The sequence below is a fragment of the Metschnikowia bicuspidata genome (genome assembly GCF_001664035.1).
Source record: "Metschnikowia bicuspidata var. bicuspidata NRRL YB-4993 chromosome Unknown METBIscaffold_10, whole genome shotgun sequence".
NCBI classification, from domain to species: domain Eukaryota; kingdom Fungi; phylum Ascomycota; class Pichiomycetes; order Serinales; family Metschnikowiaceae; genus Metschnikowia; species Metschnikowia bicuspidata.
Window position 1 is genome coordinate 80,459 of NW_017387740.1, and position 21,883 is coordinate 102,341.

The following is a 21,883-nucleotide window of genomic DNA, read 5'->3' on the forward strand; positions in this document are numbered from 1 at the left end:
AAAAAAAAAAAAAAAATGAAAATAAAACAAAAATGTGACGCAAGTTCTTCTCAACTCACAGTGCAGAATATACTTCTCCTTCAGCGGCACGCTCGGGACAAAATTGTAGGGTTAGTCAGTAGGACAGAGATGTGAATCGAACTCGTCGTTTCGTAGATGAAACGCATGCGCTCGGACGCTTCTCATACTCACAACCAAATTATGTCGGACGTAATGAAATAAAGGACAATCATGAAACAGAGGCACCTAAACAACCGGCGAATGGGAGGCTCAGTGAGACGAGCCCATTAACTCGTTGAACGTTATTTTCTGGCCTCCGAACTGCTGATTCGATGGTGGTTGTGGAACAGGATAGTTCTGAAAAGGAATTGATTGCAACGGTAAAGGTGGCTGCGGAATTGCTGCCGGCGGGTACAGGTAATTAATGTAGCCCTGTCTGTTTGTGTTATAGGCAAAACCTGGAAGTGGTGATGGCGGATAAGCCGTGACGGGATGGCGTGGTGGCCCACTTGGGGGCATGCCCTGGTACACAAAAGCATGGGGCATGGCCACGTCATGTGAAACAGCATTCACAGGTGGTTGGTTCAGAGGACTGAAAGTCCCTGTAGAGGGTGCCTGCGGAGAATTCCTCGCAAAAGACGGCTTGGGGAGAGCTAAAGCCTCTGGCGACGAGTGGAACGACGACCCAGCGTAGCATTCCTTTCCTTCAGACTTTCTTGGCTCGTTCGACGAAATAGGGGTTGTAGGCACAGTACTGGTCTTCTTGCCAGAAGCTTTTCTGGTTTTTCTGCTACCATTTGGCTTGCTGCCATGATCCTTCTTATGATCAGAGCCGCCAAAATCCGGTTTCTCGCCATTGGGTAATTGGGGGGACCTTCCTTTAAGGGGCTTCTCCTTCAAACCCGAGCCAAAGTCCGGTTTTTGCCCATTAGGCAACTGAGATTTAGCTTGATTCACAGGCTTGTGCTTCCGTGTCTTCGTTCCCGACAGAGCTTTGTGATGCACTTGTAGTGGTATCTCGTGAGCCATCATCTTGACTAAATTTCTATGTGGGGTATAAAAACGTGTGTTGGTAGAACCGAAGTTTGAAATCGCAAAGATGTTTACTTTTTCTGGAGCGGTTGCCAGGGCAAATATACGTAAGAAAAATAGTGTTGTAGACAGAAAGTCGTGGATGATAAGTAAAGAATAATGTAGTAGATAGGGGTTCCCGGCCACTTCGAGGCAGAAAAAAAGAAATGGTTAGGGCGTGCGCCAACCGAATAGCATACTGGATTGCTGATTAGGAAGCTTTGCCGGTCGCGCACGCCAGATAGAGGTTATCGATAACGGCGTAGACAGCATGTATAGAATCCACACCGAAGGCTCGCGGGCACTTTTGACATTGAGAAGTCGCAGACACTTTTGACATTGGAAGGTACCCTATTTAAGATGGCAATTCCGGCTGGCTTCCGGACTTCACGCGATCTTCTAGTGGCTCGTAAAAATGGTCAGGACGCCTATAGTGCCCATTCCAATAAGACACCAGACTAAAACAAAATTTGGCCTTGCGCTGAAAGACACGGATGACCCATACATGGACAACGCAATCACAACGAGAAACCCACTTGTAACTGCCATGGAAATACCAAAGACATAGTTGAGCTTCCCGACATCGAAGCTGTCCTTACCGTAGTAACGCATAAACAAGTAGCCAAGAAAGGCGCCCATGGGTTGCGAAAGCCCTCCTAGAGTAGCACTGATGCCCACAGCTTTCAACTTCCTCCATTTCACATCCCCAAAAGAATAATATAACGGCAAACACATCAGAAAACCCTCGGTGTAGTTATGGATCAACAAGCTTAGAAAAATGGAAAAACCTAGCTGGGGGTTAGTCTCTGAAGTTATGTATGTGATAAAGCCCTCGGGAAATTTGTGAAGGGTAATGGCAAATATTGTTTGTATACCAATGAGAAGAAGTCTCGAGTATGGCGAGTTCACATGGTGGTGATGGTGCTCGTCTGAGTCGTGATGCGAGTGCAGAGCGACTGGGGTCACAACAGGCTTGATGGTATCGTCCATCTCTAAGATATTTTCACGGGTGTCATCTTCGGCTTTTCTTAATTGTGGTATCTCGCAGTAGTGGAGCTCCCCCGTTTGCTCGTACACTCACCTTTCGGCAGAAGAATACCCTTTGCATTCTCCTAGAATCTGCTCCTCCAGCGTTGAGCCATGTGCCAAGAAATGGGCCAAGCCGCTGGACTTCTTGTGGGCCAAAAGAGGTTGTCTTTCCAAATCATTCGCGTCAGTGACAGGCACTATAGCCGCGCCTTCGTAAACCGTTATATTCGCATTTGATTCGTCGCTTTCCAAGCATTTGCTGGGGCTTCCGTGATGATGTGAATCGAAAGATCTTTGGGACATTTCCGTAGGACCTCTCTCAAGATCATGGCTGTGGTGTGAATGCAGCTTTGCAGACGACGAGCAGTGCAAATGCAGCCCGTCTTGACCCTGATGAGGATGTTCGCGTGCCTCAAGGACATGCGAAATGTGCAACTGATCACTGGGCATTTGTTCTATCTTCCCTTCTCCACCGTGCGAACAATGTACCACAGACTCTGCGGTGAGCAAGTGCAACACATTATTGAACAATATACAGATGATAATGCCCGCGATGAACGATACAACTAGAACTGTGTTTGCCTTTCCATCTTGATCTGAAGACGCCAAGTAGGTCATGGCTTCTGGCAAGAGCCGGTAGAGCGCCGTGAGCAACAAGCACCCACAACTAAAAGCAAGCGATCCATTCATAAATGAATAGTTTTCTTTGAGATGAAAGGGAAACTTGGCAGTGATGGTCCTTGGAAGGACGAAGTAGTAAACGTCGTCCAAGAATATGATAAAGCATCCGAGAACACAAAGAAGCGACGAAAGCGTGGTGAGTAGCCAGCCTTGAGAGGCGTTCTCGTACCACTCAAGCATTGTCTGAGTCAACTGAAACATAAAAAAAGAGATGCACTTGGGAGAACCAAACTCAGGTGTTATGTCGCGAATCAAAATCTCTATGTGGTGGTTGCGGGTAGTACTGATGTAATATGGAGATAAGGCCCGGTGCTCCTCTGTGTATGGATGACAAATTTGAGAAGAGAATCAGTGACGTACAGGCTTTCGCAGAGTCTTTATGCGATTTGAATATCGGAACCAAAACCACTAAAAGCTCTCTTGACGGGGTTTGCACACTTTCGCTGCAAGAAATCAAAGTATATTTACGGTTAGGTGGAGGGCCTGACAATAGCTCGACCTTGGCTCCAACAGTATATGCAATATAACCTCAGAGGTGCCGAGTTCCCACGCAGGCAGTGTTCGCGCGGCTTACCTCCTTGCATGCGCTTTCATAGCTTCTCCCGTGAAAAACGCGTCTGATGACATACAATAAGAAACGTACTGAAAGTCAGTGCTTATTCAAGCACGCGTAGATGCCTGTGTTCATCGTCCCATATTCTGCTCATGGGGATGCCCAGAAAGCCAAATATACCAGCCACTCAATCTAATTTGGGCCCGTCCCATTGTGGAAGCTCGGTATATTTGCCTTCTTTCTTGGAATGAATAGGCAATTTGGTGCGCTTCTTCTTAGCAAACTTCACTTTCTTGAGGAACGACAAGTCGTGGTCTCGGCTATTGTACCACACAAATAGGTACATGAAGACCACGGCAAGTAACACGCACGTTGGCATAGTCATGATGACCATGTACTTTTCGTAATCGATGCCCTCTTCAACATCGTAGCTATCTCCATACAAAGCTTTCATTTTCTGCCTCTCCTCCTGTTTAATGATGTCCTCGGCATGACCCTTCGCAACCTTGGGCTTCTGGGCAATCTCAATAACAATGAAGTTGGCCATATGGTCAAATTCGTCATCGGCTACGTTGTCCGGCTGGAGTGAGACCAAAACCTTCTTGTAGTACTCACCTTGAAGCCACTCGGGATCGACCTCCAAGGCGAAGATCCCTTCCTCCTTAGACATCCAGTCAGAGGCAAAGAATGAGGTCTCGCCCAATGTGCCCCCCTTCTCCATGATAGTAGACTTTTTGCTCAATTCATTGGTAGTTGTCTCATCTTCCAGCAAGTCTCTTTTGGTCCCCTTTTGTCTGACACTCTCCTTCACATAAGAAAGGTGTAGCCTAACGTTGTCCACCGAGTCGTCAAAGAATCTGTAGTACCATGTCACGAAATAAGTATGATCTTTGTAGAGGCGAGTGTTGTCCCGGGGGAAACAGAATGGTTCCGGGCTCTTGTCCTTACCTAAGCCCTTCATTTTATACGAATCAGGGGTACATCTCATGATCGGGTTCAACAGACGGTATGTCGTGTCTTCTTCAATGAATGTCTCCTCGTAGAACACTTCATTTTCCGCCATGTTGTGTGCCTTCAACTCTTCCTTCGTGTACCTCACCGTAGTGGCTGTCTGGAAATACGTGCCATAATCAGGGGACTTGTCCTTGATCACGCCGTTCTTCATTTTCGGTTTGATTGTTTTTGGCGACCCGTCTTTATTCAAAGAAATCCATGGCTCTAACCCGTTGGTAGTAGCAGGAGGCTTTGCACTGATGGTCACGCCCGCAACTAATGTAGGAGTGACGATCTCCACCTTACTGCCGTATATCGTTCTGATCCATGGCTTTAAGGTATTGCGGGCACTGGCAGTGCCGTGCAATCTCAACAGCTCCAACTCTTTGTAGTTCTTGTTGACAATGACATCTTTGAATCGTTTTTCAAGAGACGGGTCATCCGTGATTTGCGCTTCCATTGACGTCACGCTCGCCGGCAGGCTAGAAACAGCGCCAGCTGCCACGAAGGAAAAAGCTAGAGTAGCCAAAAGACCTGTTGCCTTCATTTCGACTTATATATTTGCAAGTCGAGATTCTTGCGGATGAACCGGAAAGTGATCTAGAGAAGGCCCGCGGAAAACGATCGCGGCCCGCGGCAGCCGGGACTAGCTCATCAAAATACAGAAAACTGCCAGGCGCGGCTTGGCTCGGGCCGGGAAAACTATGAGAACCCAGGGTTGAATACGGAAGTAGCGGAAGAACGGATGAGTACTGAGAGTTTGGAAGGCGGAGAAAAAAAGATAGGCTGGCTGTGTATCTATATCAGCCTGAAGGCCCAGCGACCTCAAACTGTTCTTCCAACAAAACTACTATTGTTCACTACTGGAGGGATGTCGATGACTCCGTGATAGGCAGTAAAGTCCAAATTCTACCGTCAGAATCTAGTACCTACTCGGCACGCATCATTTGATCTCTGGCAAAGAAAATTCCATCATCACAAGCACAGATATTATTTGTGATGAAACTATGCTGAAGTTGCCAATGGGGTTTATAGTAGGACGGGCTTTTTCGTCTCTTCTTATACTGCGGTTGGACGCGATGCGGGTAACCAATGGGGCTATTGATTCCTCGCACCCAAATTCTTCCGGGAATAGGAGCACATCTAATGAAAATTCTGTGAAACGGGTCAGCGACAAAAATTAATAGGTACGATTCGGATTTTTTTGAGCCGATTCCATGACTCATTGTTGATTAGTTGCTCTGTTACTCGAAATAGTTGCAGTTGTACATGTACGGAGAGGGATTTTGCCTATCTATTTTTTGCGCGTCATAATACTCAAATTGTTTGTAGGCCCAAAACGTAGTTCACTTCATTCCACAAGCTGGGGATCTCGCTACCTTTAGCAGCACGGAACTTGCTCTTGTCCAAAGTCAGATTCAATGCTTCGGTTATAGTTGTGGCAAAGCTCCAAAAAGTGGGAAACTTCTTTTCCAAATAATGCGCTATGAATCTATCTGGGAGAGCCACACTGACCAAAGAGTAGAAGTAGGAGTAAAGAAGTAGCTCGCAAGAACTGATCTTTTTGGGGCGGAAAAAATGAGCAAATTCAACTGGAGACTCGGGGTGAAGCTCTTTGAACACACCGATGGCATGGGTCATATATTGGTGAACGAGATTCAAGCATCGAAGAGAGTTCTTGGTTTCTCTCAACAGAGCCTTGCTTTTTTCTTTGGAGAGGATGGATTTCTCGTGTAATGCACTTATGACTACACCGTCTTCATCCTCACTCCCGCTATCATCATGAATCAACTCTGTTTCCGCTACTTGTTTTTCTGCTGTAAAACTAAAGAGCAGAGTCTTATTCACTCCTAGGCCAACAACCTGAACCTGCTCGCAGGCATTTTCGTGAAACTTGAGCGGCTGGTTATACATCATAGGAAAAGGCAAGTAATTCAGGAAGAGTTTTCTCGTGTAAAGCTCGTAGTTTTGGGAGTTCACGTATAGATTATATTGATTCACGTAGTGAAGGGTTCTTGAAAGGTATGTCGTGAAAGTGAGGTTCACCATCAGCTCGAACGAGTTAAGTTTACCATCAGGAATGAACTTTGTCTCGGATGGGTAGGTATCGCAGATATACCTGGCAATTTCGGCGTAACCCTCGTACTTTGAATTTTTTCCGCTGTTGTCAACCACCAACAAGGGTAGTTGGTTTGAATCAGCTAAATTTGTGTTTGAAGACGGAACAATCCGGAAATTGACATTTTGAGGAGTCAAATGAAGACACAAGAGCCAAGCTGCCGCTCTGGATTCCGGGTCGATGACTGAAATACTGGATTTGCCCCATACATGTAAGTCCATCATTTTATACTGATGTTTGATGCAAGAATTAGCTACCAAATGCTTTGAATGAGTCTTATTCTTCAAAGCGAGCGACTGTTTTTTATCTTGTGGATTTCGGCCAACTTTCCAAGTTATTGCTCTCGATATGGGCTGGAAGAATCTTGGGAAGTAGTCGGTTGGAAAGGTTTGCATAGCAGCGTTCCACGCTCACTAAAAAGTACGTCATGAGATTAAAGAAATAAACTACACCAACACTAGACTTTTTTCTCGCTTCACTTCGATACTTCACGAATATTTCTACAAAACTCGAAGTTGCGAGAACTCGGCCTCAAGTTGATTTTTATAACTTCCCCACGTCCGGCCTACCAGTATCTGTGCTTCGGGGATCTGTATTTAGATTCACCCGGGCGTGCGCTCGATGCTCCTATTGTTTTGTCACTACACTACCGCGCTCGGTCAGCCAACGTCAAGTCTCGGTTACTTGCGCAATCCAAGTACATAACTTTACAGCTCCATATCAACCAAAAATCTGGAAGAAACGCTTTTACCAGCTTTACTCACGACTTGGTGCTCTTAGATTTGTCAAAGACGTACAACAATGGTCCTGGCTGACTCAAAGAATAGAATGTCGTTGGATGTCATCGGCCAACTCCAAGAGGTGGTTGAGGCCCAGCCTTGGAACTATTCTCTGTGGTCCAAGTTGATCGATCAAGTTGTGGCGAAAGATAAGGAGGAGCAAGTTCGTGCCACCTTCGATAAATATTTGTCTATATTCAAATTTGACGTATGTGTATTTAAGAGAACGAAGCATTTACAGTATTCTGCGCATCATACTAACATAATAGGCCAAGCAATGGTCAAACTACATCAACTTCGAGCTAAACAGAGGCGATTTTTCCAAAGTGGAAAAGCTATTTGCTCGCTGTCTCCCAATCACAACGGATGTCGACATCTGTCGGACTTACGTGCTGTATGTGCGTCGAGTGAACGATGTCATCACTGGCGGCGAAAAGGCCAGAAGCACCGTTGTTCTGTCTTTTGACTTTGCTGTCAACAAAGTGGGTGTTGATCTCGAAAGTTATGATTTATGGAAGGATTATTTGGAATTCTTCAAAAGCTGGACACCGAGCTCCAGTTGGGAACAGCAGCAGAAGAATGACTTGATACGAAAACTATATAGAAGATGTCTCGTGATTCCGACATCAAAAATTGAGACCATATGGTCCGAATACACCAAGTGGGAAAATGACGTATCGACACCTAATTCTGCTAGTAAGTTCATTGCTGATCTTTCGACTTCGTACATGGAAGCAAGATCTTGGAACACTGAGTGGCACAATGTTACAAAGAACTCTCTCCGCAGAAAGCTTATCCCCAGCTCGCCCACGACTGATACTGCCAACATTATTGAGGACCAAATTAGCTTGTGGTACCTGTGGATTGATTTGGAGAAGAAAAATAGCTTGAAATTGCAGCCGGAAAATCTACAAACCAGAATAGAATACGTATTCAAACGCGCCACTTCCTTGCTTCCTTTTGTTCCCGAGTTATGGTTTCGAAACGTTCAATTCCTTTTACAACTGAATGAGGATGCAAATCGTGACACTTGCATAGAGCTACTAAATGACTCTTTGATTCTTAACCCGGAGAGTTATTTATTGACATTTCAACTAGCTGAGCTCCTTGAGAGAGAAAATGCCTTTAGCAAGGCCCAGCAGCTGTATGAAAACTTGATCAAAAGACTCTCGGACAAACATGCTTTAGTCCAGGAAGAAATTGACAATATTAAAAGAAAATCATCGACTAAAAAAGGTTCTAAACCGGCTGCCAAGGAATTTTCTGAGGCTAAACCTGCCAGTGATGATGAAGAAGAAGAAGAATACCAGCCCGTTATTCAGTACAAGGAGGCCGATGCGCTCGCCATACTTAAATTGGAGGACAAGTTACAAGAATTGAGCAATTCGGTGACTCTAGTTTATGTAAAATTAATGGGCTTGTGTAAGAGATCGCAGGGAATCAAAGAGGTGCGGTCGGTGTTCAAACAACGTAAAAACTTTAAATCCATGGGATATGAGCTTTATGTTGAAAACGCACTTATTGAGTTCTACTCGGACAATAAAAAGACGGCAGACAAAATCTTTGACTTGGCAATGAAAAGTTTTGGTCAAAACGGTGCTTTCTTATACCGCTACTTGGATTATTTGATCCTCACAAATGGTATAGAAAGCTTGAAGGTATTTTTCGAAGTTGCAGTGACAAATCTTCTCAAAAAAATTGAAAACGATAAAGAGGCTTTACAGGTGGCGACTATCAACATATTGGATCAAAGAAACAAACTGCAGACCCTCAAAGAAAATGAGCATTTCATGAAAAAGATCATCAGGAGATATATCGACTTTGCGGCCAGGTTTTTGGAGTTGAACACTGTCCTAAACCTCGAAAAGCGCTTCATTCAGTATTTCCCCGAAAGCGATCAAATGGCTTTATTTGCCGATAGATACAAGATGGAACAGCTTGACGTCGTTGCCAGATATGATTTGGGCGATAAAAATGCATTCACCTCCAACACGGGAAATGATGAGGAGGGTGACACGGAGGAAATGCAACCAAACAAACGCAGAAAGACAAAATCTCGGGACAACTATTCGCCAGAGTCTGCGGGATCTGGCAAGGCTTCCACACATATAAATAGACTGCTGGCATCTTCACAGCGCAATGGGCAAGCGCCACATCTGCATGGATTCGTCGGAAATCAAATTTATGGCTTGCTTCAACACTTGCCTAATGCTGGGTACTTTGGGCCACCCCCGGAACATGTGTTTGATAGTGGAAAGCTCGTTCAATTATTTGCAAATGTTGAGCTTCCTGGCGAGGAATAAGAGTTGGAAGTCTAGAATACTTCTAGATGATATGGAGTCGTCAGTGTTTATATTTACAATTGATACGTCTTTATAGTACGCTAAACCGACAAGCCCTGATACACAATACTTGTATTAAAAACTGCGAGTGTCCTCTGCAAAAAAGTTGAATGTCTCTTCAAACGATGGTTTGAATGCCCAGTTGTTATACACATCGTGAATCTTGATGACATCTTCTCTTGTTAGCTGACGGACGGACTTACTAAGAATTTCCTGCGGTAGCTTTGGAGCCAAGTCCTCTGCAGCCCCAGGTGCAATTGCAGATAATCCCTCGGCAACTGTATTAAGCGATCTGTACATCAAGATCTGGGTGAGATAGTCCAAGGCGTTGACATCCAAATTTTGCAAGTCACGCCTTGGGAGGACTTCGACAAAAGAAAGATCGCCTCCTGAAGGTGCAATGGCATTTGTGGGAAGGATCACCGGCTGGTCCTTTACCAAAACGTTGGGGTCAAAAGCGTCACCAGCGACTCCAGTGCTATCAACCTGTGCATCGGATATCGCAACTAATTTTGTGTCCGTGTACACATCTCTTTTGAGTGCGGACCGGTTTCTCTTCATAAAAGAAGGCCCCGACATGAATTTCATTGTGGTAGCCTCACGAACTAATAACAACATTCTTACGCGGCCATACTTTTGGAGCCAATTTTCATAAGCGCAGCACTGGAGCCATTGAGCAAACAAGCTCTCCCCCACCTTGTTAGACGTCATGTTCCCCACAATGAGTAATTCATCATGAATTTGACTTCTGGGCTGGAAAGAGGGTGTGATTACTTTCATTTGGTCAAGAAGAGTACTAAAAGTTTCCCATGCATGTCCATCCATATTGAAATACCTGAAGTTCTCGACGTTACCCGTCTCTGCTTCAAGGTGAGTGATGCGCTTCTCCCAAACATCCTGATTGTCTTTGGTGTTATCCACAATGATATGGTTTCTGGGCTTAAGTTCGTAATTTAACATAGTAGAAAATAGTCCGTAGCCTGAGAAGACGTCAATGACATCAAGTTTGCCTTTTGAGTTTGGGTACTTCTGCGCTAGATTGAGTTTGTCCAAAATCTGCTGACAAGCCTCCGGCCTACTGAGATTCTTGAATCCATACTGGTGAGATGGGTAGGGCACAGCAGTGAGGTTGGCCAAGAGCAGGGGATTCAATGATCGAAGTTTCATCACTGGTTTGAAATGCTGGTTTACAGGCTTCCATCTAATTCTACTCGCGAGTTTGGCCTGGGTCCGATGCACCATGCACGAACAGTCGCATTCATAGCCCGATGACGATATTAATTTCTTTCAAGCAGAGAATATAATTTTGATCTAACCTGCTCTAAATCCTTTAGAAATTGCCAAGTGTGATAGTACAAATTGGAATTTTTTATATCGTCTCCGGCACGGAAGATAGGGTGTAGGAGTGTCTTTCATACCTTCGGCTCGATGTGTATGCAGTCCATTGATATCAGAAATCGACTACCTGGTTCTTGTCCGTACAAATCCTAAATCAACTAAAGTCATAGATTTGACAGTCAGCTCTCCAGGATGTCATGAGTAAGTGTGCAACTCAAATTAATCTGCGTTAAGCATGCCTTTCTCAAATACAGTTGAAATAAGTGCGGCTCGTCTGGAAAATGTAGCCCCGCATCTTTATAAGACAAAACCCTCGTGAATAACTATCTGAGTTAAACACCAATTCAAACGAGTTTCAAAAGCGAGCATCTACCTCTGATCTTGTTTTACTCTGATACTCTCTGCAGAAAGATTACTAGTGGTGAATAAAATCAGCTGTTAGCACTTAGAGACGCCAAAATGTCGATTAATAGAATCAATGTTCTGAAACCGAACAGCTATCAGGGCTTACCCTTTGATTTGAGAGAAGGCGAAGTTCTAACTTACTCTTCGCCAACTGAACGGCAATCTTTCTCTGTGAATCTGCAAGAACCAAAAGGATCAGTCCATGTGAACATTTCGGTAATGAATGGGCGAGTATTTGTGACCACCCAGAGATTTGTTTTCATAACTGAGGCCCAAGGTGATGTCGAGTCATTCGAGTTTGATTTTTCTTGGGCAGCTGCTTGTCAGTTATCCCATACATTAAAATCGCCCTGGTTTGGGCCGAATTACTGGCTGTTCTTATTTTTTAGTCCCTCAGATTCTACATGCGACGGCTTTCCGAAGACGGAATGGTTCAAGGGTCAGATCTCCTTCAAAGATGGAGGATTATTCGACTTTATTGCAGCTATTGATCGTGCAATAAATGATACGATACACAACCCTCATATTGACGAGGACCTCCCTAGGTACTCGGAAACATGAATGCCATAGCACTGGGCAGCTTGCTTATCTCGCCTTCACTGTCCCTACATTCTCGATAGTAATACAGTTTTGGGGAAAAAAATTAATCCCAACATAAATTTTCTAGATCGATTTCTAATTAGTGACTACTTGTAGTGGTTAGCCCGTGATATATTTCTCCATGAGAATTGGAGAAGATCATGGAAATTGCACAAAATTCACGTTATTTTCTGTGACCGGTTGTTTGATCGCTATCCCGCCCGCGGCCAATGGCTTGTATTGATGCACTTCGTCGAAGCTCGTGAAGTCAAGTATCGTATCCCATTGACTCATCTCCTCGGGACACTCTCTTTTGTAAATTTCAATCGCCAAATTTTCCAACGTCAAAGCATCCCGGTAAACAATTGATCCTTCCTCGTTGTACATTCGGGCATTGCTGAAGATGAGGTGGATATCCTCTAGATAATCCCTCATTTGCATGTAAGTCTTGTTGCCGATTCTTTTCCTAATCACATCGAGCGCAATAGGATGTTTGATTGAGATGTAATAATCGGGGTATAACTTTTTCGAGGGCTTGACCAAGAATAAGTCACTCAACCTACGCTCTCCATCCGAAAAATCGAGCAAGGCATTCATGATCTTTTCCATTCTCTCTTGAAGAAGGGCCCTTGTCTCAGGAGCGAGAACGTCGACAGATGGTGTGGTTCTATTAGAAGCAGTCTTCAATCTCGGCCTTCCAACTTTACCTCTTTTTCCCCTGGTCGAAGGAGTGGCGACCCTTGGTCTCTTAGCTAGGCTTTCGTCGTCCAAGCCTAGCATCTTGCGTTTCTCAACATCAATTTTCCTGGGGCGACCCTTTTTCCGGACAACCACTTCTTCACTTGAATCATCAGATACTGTGCCTTCGATCCGCTTGAGCCATTCTTCTTCAGTTAAGTTGTCATCGTATATCGCAGTTTTTCGTTCACGGTTTCCTCTTCCATATTCCTCTATCAACTGCTGCTCAGATTTGTACATTGATCGAGGGTCCTTTTTATAAATTTCAGGAAGCTCCAGTTCAGTGAAGAGACGAGATGGGTAGTCGGCTTCTCTCAAGGCAAAAGCCCGCCTAGAGTCCAAGTCTCGGAAAACGTCTAGTTCGTTAGTGTTCCTGGCGATGATTTGATTAAGCTCATCATCGTCTAGGTCTTGGTCTTCTTCGTTGCTCTTTTGGCGTCTCTCTTCTTCTTTTTCTAACAAAGCCCTCAACAATGCTTCCTGTTCCTCAGATGTTGATTTGTTATCGAACTTACCTGCTTGAATGACCTTGCCATCAATTTCCAACTTTGCCACTGCTCTCTCCAAGATCATTTCTTCAATAGAGTCCTCGGTTATTAGCCGCAAAATTCTGACCTCATTTTTCTGTCCAATTCTATGCGCGCGGTCTTGTGCTTGCAAGTCTTGGTGGGGGTTCCAATCAGAATCAAAAATAATGACTGTATCTGCGGATTGCAAGTTCAATCCCAATCCACCTGCTCTTGTAGATAATAAGAAACAAAAGTAATCTGAGCCGGGAGCATTAAACAGTTTCAATAAGGTGGTCCTGTCATCAGACTTGGTTCCTCCATCCAATCGCATATACTTCATATCACGCAAACGCAAAAAGTCCTCCATAATATCCATGATCTGAGTCATTTGGAAAAAAATCAAGACCCTGTGGCCCGTCATTTTGAACTTAGGCAAGATCCGATCTAACAACTCGAATTTACCAGCTGTCCTCCAAATGCAGTCGTTAGTTTCCAGATTGGGATTGATGAGGTTTTCAACTTCCTCATAAACGAATGGGTGATTGCAAATCTTTCTCAATTGCATGAGTTGGTTATTGGCGTTTTTGATGGTTGAAGCTTTTTTACCGTTTCCCGAATCCCCGGCGATCAAAGCGTTGTATTTCAACATCATTTGATACAATTTTGATTGTAGCGAAGACATTTTACATTTCACAACCTTTTCAACCTTGTTTGGTAGGTCCTTCTCCACATCCTTTTTCAAACGCCTCAACAAGAATGGCCGCAAAACCTTGTGCAATCTTCGAATAACCAACAAGGTCTCTTCTTCGCTCAACTCGATTTTGTCTTGGCCACCTGTATTTGCAAACGGGGTGTTAAACCACTCATCGAAAGATTTCACAGAGTTGAAGATCTTGGGTAGAACGAAGTTGAGAAGCGCCCAGAGCTCTGGTAGGTTGTTTTGCAAGGGGGTCCCCGTCAAAATAAGTCTGTAGTCGCTATGGTAGAAATGGGTCAAAGTTTCTGATAATTTGGACTGTGCATTCTTCATTCTGTGACCTTCATCGATGATCATGTGAACCCACTTGATCTTTGCTAGAAGGCCCTTGTCCTTGATGATGTACTCGAAAGTGGTCAATAGGACCTGAAAGTTGTTCTGCTTGATGTCGTTTTGCATGACCTTTCTCTGGACAGGAGTTCCCTTGTATGTGATTTTCTTGATAGAGGGAGCCCACTTTTCGAATTCAATATTCCAATTTGTCAAAGTTGAAAGGGGGACTATCACCAAAAACGGCCCCGACACATTTTTTGTTTCGATCAAGTAAGCAAGAAGGGATATTGTTTGGATAGTTTTGCCGAGGCCCATCTCATCAGCAAGAATGCCATTCAAATGGTTATTGAATAGGGACACCATCCACTGCAAGCCCTTGATCTGGTATTCTTTCAACTGGCCACCAACAAGGAGACTTGGCTGCTTGGTGACCTCTTCTGTGACGCGATGGGCGACCTGGTAATAATCCACCTTCTCGTGCTTGGCCTCGTCGGCCCCCGGCTCGGGAAGGGCCTCACTGGGGTCCAGATGCGGAGCTTTTGAGGCGGACTCCCGTTGCTGGGTCTGAACGGCCTGGGCCAAAGTGTCCAAGAACTGGTTTGTCTGGTTCAACAAATGCGTGATTCTTGTATCCTTTGTGTGGTCGAGCAACTTGAGGTAGGCCTCCTCGTCATTCAGCTTCAAAGCCTGCAACCGCTGCTTGGCCATGCGCTCGGATTTCTTTTGTTCTTCTTTGGCGGTCTGCGCGTGGAAGCTGTTGACTTTGATGGCCAAGCGCTCGAGCCGCTCGCGCAGACCATGGAGTCTCTCTTTCTTGCCCGCGGTGTAAGCCAAGACTCTGGCCACGTTCTCGTGGTGCCTCTTGTTCTTTGCCTGCACCACCGAGTAGAGCTGCTGCTTGTAGAGCAGCTCGGTGGCGAGGACGTTTTCGATCAGGAGCTCCGGGAACTTCGCGAGGAAGTTCGGGTGGGAATTCGGAAGCAAGGCCTTGCTGAACCACATCTGGGAGAGCACGCGGCCGCGCACCGCCTTCTGGTGCGGGAGGAGCTTGAGCTGCGTGATTTCGACGGTCAACAGGTCGCGTTCGGCCGCGTCGGCAGCGGCCGCCAAGCGGCGCGCCAAGTCGGAGATCCGCGCGTGGATCATCAAGCTGATGTAGTGCTCGCGGGAGCTGGCGATCTCGCTGAAGTTGATTCCGTATGGAAGCAAGGACGGGTAGCGGCTCTTGCCCTGCGACGCGTAGAGGGCGCTGAACGGGACGCTGGCGCCCGTGCCCGGGCCGGCGCCCGTGGGCAAGACAAAGGCGTCGACCTGGGCGCCGGGCTTCGACACCGGGATCACAAGCTGGCCGGACAAGTCCTCGGCGCCCGCCAAGGCGGCGAACTCGCGGGGGACGGCCGCCAGCCGGCTGACCGGCTGGATGTGGTTCGGGTCCGCGGCGGCCGCCGCGGCCGGCGTGCCCGAGCCGGGCTGCTGCTGCGGCGTCTGGCTCTTGGCCGCGTGCCGCTTCAGCGCCACCATCTGCGGCGCCGCCGCGAGCTGGTGCGCGTCCGGCCGCAGGGCCGGTGGCGGCTGCATGGGCACCTGGCTCTGCCGCGCGAAGGCCGCCGGCGCAGCCTGCTGGAGCGGCACCTGCGGCGACTGGGAGCCGGAGCCCGGCGCGCCCGCGAGCGCCGCGCTGTTGTTGGAGAACGCCATGCGCTCGTTGGTGGCCACGTCAATGAGGCCCTGCGGCACGGGCGCGAACCCGCCCAGGCTGCGGAACAAGAACTTCGCCGCCTGGTGCTGCAGCCGGAGCACCTCCATCTGCTGCGGCGTGAAGGGGCTCGGGTCCGGGCCACCGCGGGCAAAGTCCACGGCCGCCAGCGGCGGCACGCCCATCTGCGCCGTGGCGGCGCCCATGACCGGCGTGCCCAAGCTGCTGCCGGAGTTGCTCATGGCGCTGCCCATGGTGCTGGCCACGGGCACGAACAGCTGCTTCGGCGCAAAGTGCGGCTGGAAGCCGGCGCTGGCTTGCTTGTGCTGCATCTGCTGCACGTACGGCTGCGGCGGCTGTGGCGGCTGCTGGAAGGGCAAGCCGTTGGTGTTGATGGCGAGCCCCAGGCTCTGCCGCTGCAGGAGCAGGGGCAGCGCAAACGGCTGGTGGGTGACTTGCAGCATGGCCGGGTCCGGCGCCGGCTGCTGTATTTGTTGCTGTTGTATTTGTTGCTGTTGTATTTGTTGCTGCTGTATTTGTTGCTGCTGTTGTTGAATTTGTTGTGGTTGTTGTTGATGTTGTTGTTGTTGCTGTTGCTGATTTTGCGGTTGTTGCTGCGGTTGTTGATGCTGCTGTTGTGTCTGTACTTGTTGTTGTCTCTGGAGCGCCTGGGCCTGGATGTAGCGGATAAGCTTGGTCAATTGGGTGTACTCCGGCACGTTGACGGCGTCGCTGCCGTACTGCGCCTTGAGCTGCTGCCATCTCTGGATGTACCGCTGCACTTCCTCTCGGGTGGGCTGTCTGTTCATGTTGCAAAGGAACCAGCGTGGAACAGGCCGTGGGGAAGTGAGCGCTCGACGCCCGGCTCGAAAATCTGTGCTGGGGCTCCCGGGTCGTGCGCGGCCCACGCCCGTGCCGCCGCCGCCCGCTGTGCCCGGCCCCCGCCGCAGAAGTGCCTCGTTGCTATATCCGTGTGCTAGCTATCCTCGTGTCTCCACGGGCAAAAAAATCCAAGCCAGGCCCACGCCGCAAACCACAGTGCCGACGCCCAGGCGTGGCGCCTTGCCCGCGCAGGCCTGGCCCAGCACCGCGTGCGCCCGCCTGGGCGCGAATCGGAGCGACGCGCCTGGGCACCAAGCAGCACCATGTCGCCTCACCCGCGCCGTGATGCCTTGCCAGACAGGCGGCGTTTGCAGACTGGCCTGCCGGCGGCTTTGTAAACTGGCCTGCCGGCGGCATTTGTAGACTGGATCCCACGAATCGCATACATGTCCACGGGCTCGTGCTCTCGCATGCGGCGTGGCATCGAAGGACCGCGGTCGTCGCGCCCGCTCGTAGCACCCATCAGCACGCAAGGCTCGCGCCTGCAACAGACGTCCCTCTAGGGTTCCACGGGGGCCTCGTCCCGCGCAACCGGCTTTTCAGAACCCGCTCTGTCACGTGGGTTCATGGAACCGGCTTCGTCACGTGGATTCATGGAACCGGCTCCGTCCCCCGGATTCATGGACCCGGCTTCGTCCCCCGTTTTCCCCGGCGCAGACTTCGGCTTCGCCGTTCGCCTGGGCCTCGGCCTTCGCGACTCCCTCTCTCCCGTAGTCTTGGTGGGCCCCGCACCCCCGGCCAGCTCGGGGGTGCTGCCCCCGGGCCCGCCTGGTGTGGTGCCGGTCGGTGGCCGGGTGGCCGCCGGCGACTGTTTCTTGCCCAGTCGTCTCTTCCCCGAGGACTTCTTGTTCTCCATCGCCGGGCCTGGGCCCCCCGGCGAAAAGGAGCACGCGCCGGCGTCGACAGCCCCCTGGCCCGGCGCCTTTGCCCGGGCGCCTTTCTTGTTCTTCCCAGGAGCTGGCGTGTGCTCCTTGGCAAACAACTTGGACGTGATGAGCTTCGGGCCTGGCTCTCTCGGGGCGAAGTTGATCATGTTGAACTCCTCGGTGAGCACGCCTCCCGCTATGCCCACACTGTGATGCTCGTTCACCGGCACAGCCTGCCCCTGCGCATCCGCCCGGGGCCTCCTGGACGCGTTCTTCTTGGCGCCAGCCCGCTTGGAGTGTTTCTCCTGCTCAAAGGCCTTGTAGTCAGTGTAGTTGTACGACGTCGTGTTGACTTTTTTGTGCAACGCGTCTGGCGCCTCGGCCTGGTACACATCCTGGCCCGAGAAAAAGTCCGCTCCCTCCGCCCGGATCTCGAAAAGGGTCAAGTCCTTTCCTTGAAAGAGCAAGAGTTCAGCCTCGTTGATGTTCAAGCAGTCAACTCCAAAACAACTGGCCCACACCCGGGTCGTCGCGTCCTCCGTGACCAACTTCCACATACTGCCGCTGACATGCTGCGGCCCATTGTGGTTCATCTTCGTGAGGTACACTGCAGACCGGATCAAGTGCTTCAAGCGCGAGGGCACCTCGCGCCCTTCAAGGCCATCTCCCACTTCGCCAACCAAGTGATTGATCTCGTCGTATAGAGAGTACCGCCCGTGGCTGGGCAACTCTTGCGAGCCCGGGCTTCGCATCTGGAACCTCGCACAGGCACCCCATTGTGGAAACAGCTGGGTGCGATGCTCGAGAAACAAGTTGTGCCGGAAGCGGCCCTCCGCCGCAGGCCCGCGTGTTTTGGGGTCTGGCTCAGCGAAACTGTCCTCGAAATCCCCCATCCCATCGTCGCTTTCCAGCATCCGGTCGATGAATTTGAGTGCCTCCTGCGCCCGGGTGGATCCCACGATCGGGCCTCGTCTTTGGTAGTCTAGCTCATTTAATGTGTAGGTGGGCACGTACAAGTTCAAGTCGATATTTGCGAGCTTGTCTTTGACCTGTGCCCGGAAATACTCGCGGTCAAACCATCTCTCGATGTTTCCCAACCCCAAGGTGAAGGCTGATGGGTCTAGGATGAAGTTGACGGATCTCACGGGATCGACTGGCGCGGCCAAGCCCGGGATCTCTGCCTTCTGTGGTCCCACGACTCCACCCAATGTCTCCTTTTCCAAAACTGGGTCCATTGGCGGAGAAGTCGATGATATCTCCATGGATGTCTTTGGGTTGAATCAAGTCACAAGTGGTGCGCGTAAATTTTCCTGGGTGCAAGGGCTTGTCCGGTGCTGCATCCACAACGTTCTCGGGACAGGAAAACGGGTATCCTGACAGACCTGGGGTCACCGAGGCGTACGGCCCGGGAAAAATAAATTCTACTGAGCAGGTATCCGGAGAGAAGAGAGGAGTTATGGCATACATAGCACTGTTGACGACGGCAATTGTCACGCTCGTTTACAACTGAGCCGTGACAACAAGAGCTCCACCAAAAGAAAGAAGGGACTGGTGCCGATATTCAGTGCGTGCCTGAATATCGGAGTCTGGGAAGAAAGAAGACAAGAAGAGATTGAGGAAAGAGGTGTTGCGCAGAAAAATGGTGGTCTGGTGAACTTGAGATGACAAGGCTGATGGGTTAGTTTCCGAGAATCAAACCGTTCTTCAATGCTCAATGCACATCAGATAATTAACAAGAGTTCTATTCATCGAGCGAAAAGCCCTAACATTAGAGATGCCAGAAAAAACATATTATTAAGAAATTCATCCTGTAGACATCGAGCATTGGAGTTATACGCCATTGAAAGAAAAACATACCATTTGGGTCTAAACAATAGCAACATAAATACTAACGCCTTTCCCCGTGAATTCACTTTTCATCGAAGACGTATAGGCATAGTCAAGACTTTGGTCTTTTCACTTCGTCGAGAAAAAGAGTGGTGTACTTTTTTCTCGCTCATTCCTTCTCTGTCTTGACATTTGTACTTCTTCTCGGGTGTACGGGTGCGCGAAGTCGCACTAGCTAGGGCTTAGGGTTATAGCTCAAAACATGATAGTAAAGCCAGTTGCGAGGGTGCTATCATCGGACTGCGCAGGAGCATGGTTGGCGCCCGGAGTCAAGCCAACTTTCAGGGCAATCTCTTTGATCACATCCTTGTCGTCAGGACTCAACTTTTCAATCTCTTTTTCCAACAGCCTCACAGTTTGATAGATTTCCTCTAAATCATTGTTGTAGATTTTTTGCTTCGTGTAGAGTGCTGCTTTGTGCTCTCTGAACTTACCCTCCTGCTTCCGAATGATATCATCCAAATGGTTTCTGGCTTCTTGCTGGAGCTGTTCCTCCTCTCCACTATACTTCTCAAGCATTACCATGTCGTCAAGCCCTAAGGTTTTCTTGTACATAACATAAGACGCAAGCCCGTCTTCTTCTCCATTGAGCGCATTCAGGGGGAACGGATCGGTCTGATTCAAAGCTGTTTTAGCGCTGTTCAATCTTTGTCTCAAAAATCTCTGTCTGAACAGGATATAATGGGTTTCCATTGCGCTGATTAAGTCAAGAAGGTGCTCAGACATAAGCAAGTCGCGAATGTGCACAAAGTCACAATGGTCCGAGTTTTCGACTTCGACCATGCCCCAGCCGTACTTCCTGGCCCGAACAAGTTTTCCATCAGGATTGGTATAGAGAACATTGGAGCCAATAATTGCATATGGTGAGTGCGTGTTAATCTTCTCGGTTGCAAAGGTATCAGTGACGTATTTGCAGACTTCAATTTCATTCTGTTTCAAGGTTTTAGTGATGATATTTTTGAAGTTGTGCAACTCATCTTTATTGAGGGTGTCACTGCGGGCAATGACTGGAATGAGGCTTACTCTCTTGGAGATTTCCTTCATCGACTCAATATCCAAAGAACTCAACTCGGTATTTGTGGGATTGATGAAGTAGACACAAACATGAACACGGTTATCCTTCAATTGATGACGAAGCGGCTGCTCTTCTTGAATCAAATATGACCGATATTGGTACTCGATGTACTTAACAAGTGGAAGCCAGGTGTTTTGATTGTCGATATTTGCGCCGAAATCAGGCATATCAACAACGGTCAAATCCATGTCGAACTTGTCTTCTTGAAGATGGTACTTTCTGTCACGGACCTGCATCGGCTCACAAGTTGTGATTTCACTTTCCAATTCTTCTCCGACAAGTGTGTTGAGGAAAGTGGTTTTTCCTGTGCCTCTGCACCCAGCAAGAATCATCGTGAATTGAGCACCCTTTCTCTTGCACCACATTTCCTTTTGCACTGGTAGATTTAAAAGACCTACTTTGTTGGAAGAAAGCCTCAGTTGAGGAACTCTGTCAACGATTGCCTTTTGAAAATTTTTTCTGGGGTTGGAAATGATGTTGCTGGGCGCATTCGGGATTGTTGATTCTGGCGTCTGGGTTTTTGCAGCCGTCTCAGAGTTGGCAGCGACAATAGGGGCGTTATTATGGGCCGCCGCCTTAGCGTGGTTCTCCGAGGACATTCTTGACATCAACTAACTAACTTTTTACCTCTTTATTGGATGTTTGCTTTGTAAAGAGTAGAGAGAAAAGAAGTGGGTTGCTGAAGAAACATAGATAAGACACAAAGATTGCGCCCTCAGAATAGGTGCGAAAACCTTGCGCAATATCACAAACTGGCCACACAATAGAGGAAAAAGCGCAGCGGCGCATGGACGTAAAGAGCAGTCAAAAGCGGACTGGAAAATGGCGATAATAAGAATTTAATGTATATGTGTGAAAGATGGGTGATACGAATCGCCGAGGATGGGCAGGGGCGAAAATGAAGAAGAATAGCTGTCATGATCGTCGCATTATAACTGAGTAACTTGACCTCACAACTTTCATTCGAAAGAGTCAGCTTCCACGATAAAATCATCTGTTCTTATCGGTTTTGTGGACGTGGTCTCGCATATAAATAAATTATTTTGGGCATGTAAGCTGATTGCGATTCAGATTATCTGGGACTCTGGTGTTATTACTAACTAGCTAGGATAACCTCGAGCTTTTACACCAAAGCGTATCCTGTCAACATTTGAGCTCAGAAAGACAATGCTACAAAATACACCCGCATAGCTCAAGACAATTTTGGCCAAGGGCCCGATCCTCCTTACGACATACAGATAGTGAAACAATGTAAAGAACCCCGTTAATACAAATACGGGAGCACGTCCGATTGTCTGGCTCCAGTAGTGT

General features: G+C 48.2%; 10 protein-coding genes across 10 annotated transcripts; 2 read left to right on the forward strand and 8 right to left on the reverse strand.

Moving 5' to 3' along the window:
- Positions 1-270: 270 nt before the first annotated feature.
- On the reverse strand, positions 271-1,029 carry METBIDRAFT_47952 (uncharacterized protein; the record flags this gene model as incomplete). Its single annotated transcript, XM_018858244.1, has 1 exon — positions 271-1,029. One exon carries the CDS (start codon positions 1,027-1,029, stop codon positions 271-273), a length of 759 nt encoding a protein of 252 aa, XP_018709315.1.
- A 441-nt stretch (positions 1,030-1,470) lies between these two features.
- METBIDRAFT_14012 (Zn(2+) transporter) lies at positions 1,471-2,961 on the reverse strand (the record flags this gene model as incomplete). The annotated part of the gene is made up of 2 exons (XM_018854469.1): positions 1,471-2,098; positions 2,153-2,961. The coding sequence occupies 2 exons, from the start codon at positions 2,959-2,961 to the stop codon at positions 1,471-1,473; spliced, it is 1,437 nt and encodes a 478-aa protein (XP_018709316.1).
- A 560-nt stretch (positions 2,962-3,521) lies between these two features.
- METBIDRAFT_47988 (uncharacterized protein) lies at positions 3,522-4,787 on the reverse strand (the record flags this gene model as incomplete). Its single annotated transcript, XM_018858247.1, has 1 exon — positions 3,522-4,787. One exon carries the CDS (start codon positions 4,785-4,787, stop codon positions 3,522-3,524), a length of 1,266 nt encoding a protein of 421 aa, XP_018709317.1.
- An 857-nt stretch (positions 4,788-5,644) lies between these two features.
- SAM37 (SAM complex subunit) lies at positions 5,645-6,670 on the reverse strand (the record flags this gene model as incomplete). Its single annotated transcript, XM_018858246.1, has 1 exon — positions 5,645-6,670. One exon carries the CDS (start codon positions 6,668-6,670, stop codon positions 5,645-5,647), a length of 1,026 nt encoding a protein of 341 aa, XP_018709318.1.
- Positions 6,671-6,902: 232 nt separating this feature from the next.
- Positions 6,903-9,743, forward strand: METBIDRAFT_33849 (cleavage polyadenylation factor subunit). Its single transcript, XM_018856408.1, has 2 exons — positions 6,903-7,433; positions 7,495-9,743. Exons 1-2 carry the CDS (start codon positions 7,248-7,250, stop codon positions 9,526-9,528), a joined length of 2,220 nt encoding a protein of 739 aa, XP_018709319.1. The 5' UTR covers positions 6,903-7,247; the 3' UTR covers positions 9,529-9,743.
- On the reverse strand, positions 9,643-10,734 carry METBIDRAFT_80189 (RNA polymerase specificity factor; the record flags this gene model as incomplete). Its single annotated transcript, XM_018859190.1, has 1 exon — positions 9,643-10,734. The coding sequence occupies one exon, from the start codon at positions 10,732-10,734 to the stop codon at positions 9,643-9,645; it is 1,092 nt and encodes a 363-aa protein (XP_018709320.1).
- Positions 10,735-11,053: 319 nt separating this feature from the next.
- Positions 11,054-12,233, forward strand: METBIDRAFT_33851 (uncharacterized protein). The gene has a single exon (XM_018856409.1). It carries the CDS (start codon positions 11,365-11,367, stop codon positions 11,869-11,871), a length of 507 nt encoding a protein of 168 aa, XP_018709321.1. The 5' UTR covers positions 11,054-11,364; the 3' UTR covers positions 11,872-12,233.
- Positions 12,049-16,671, reverse strand: SNF2 (SWI/SNF catalytic subunit; the record flags this gene model as incomplete). Its single annotated transcript, XM_018858249.1, has 2 exons — positions 12,049-16,174; positions 16,304-16,671. The coding sequence occupies 2 exons, from the start codon at positions 16,669-16,671 to the stop codon at positions 12,049-12,051; spliced, it is 4,494 nt and encodes a 1,497-aa protein (XP_018709322.1).
- Positions 16,672-17,747: 1,076 nt separating this feature from the next.
- Positions 17,748-18,845, reverse strand: METBIDRAFT_47943 (uncharacterized protein; the record flags this gene model as incomplete). The annotated part of the gene is made up of 1 exon (XM_018858242.1): positions 17,748-18,845. A coding segment is annotated over one exon (1,098 nt), but the record flags the coding sequence as incomplete, so codon positions are not given.
- Positions 18,846-19,818: 973 nt separating this feature from the next.
- SPR3 (septin) lies at positions 19,819-20,973 on the reverse strand (the record flags this gene model as incomplete). The annotated part of the gene is made up of 1 exon (XM_018855302.1): positions 19,819-20,973. A coding segment is annotated over one exon (1,155 nt), but the record flags the coding sequence as incomplete, so codon positions are not given.
- Positions 20,974-21,883: the final 910 nt, after the last annotated feature.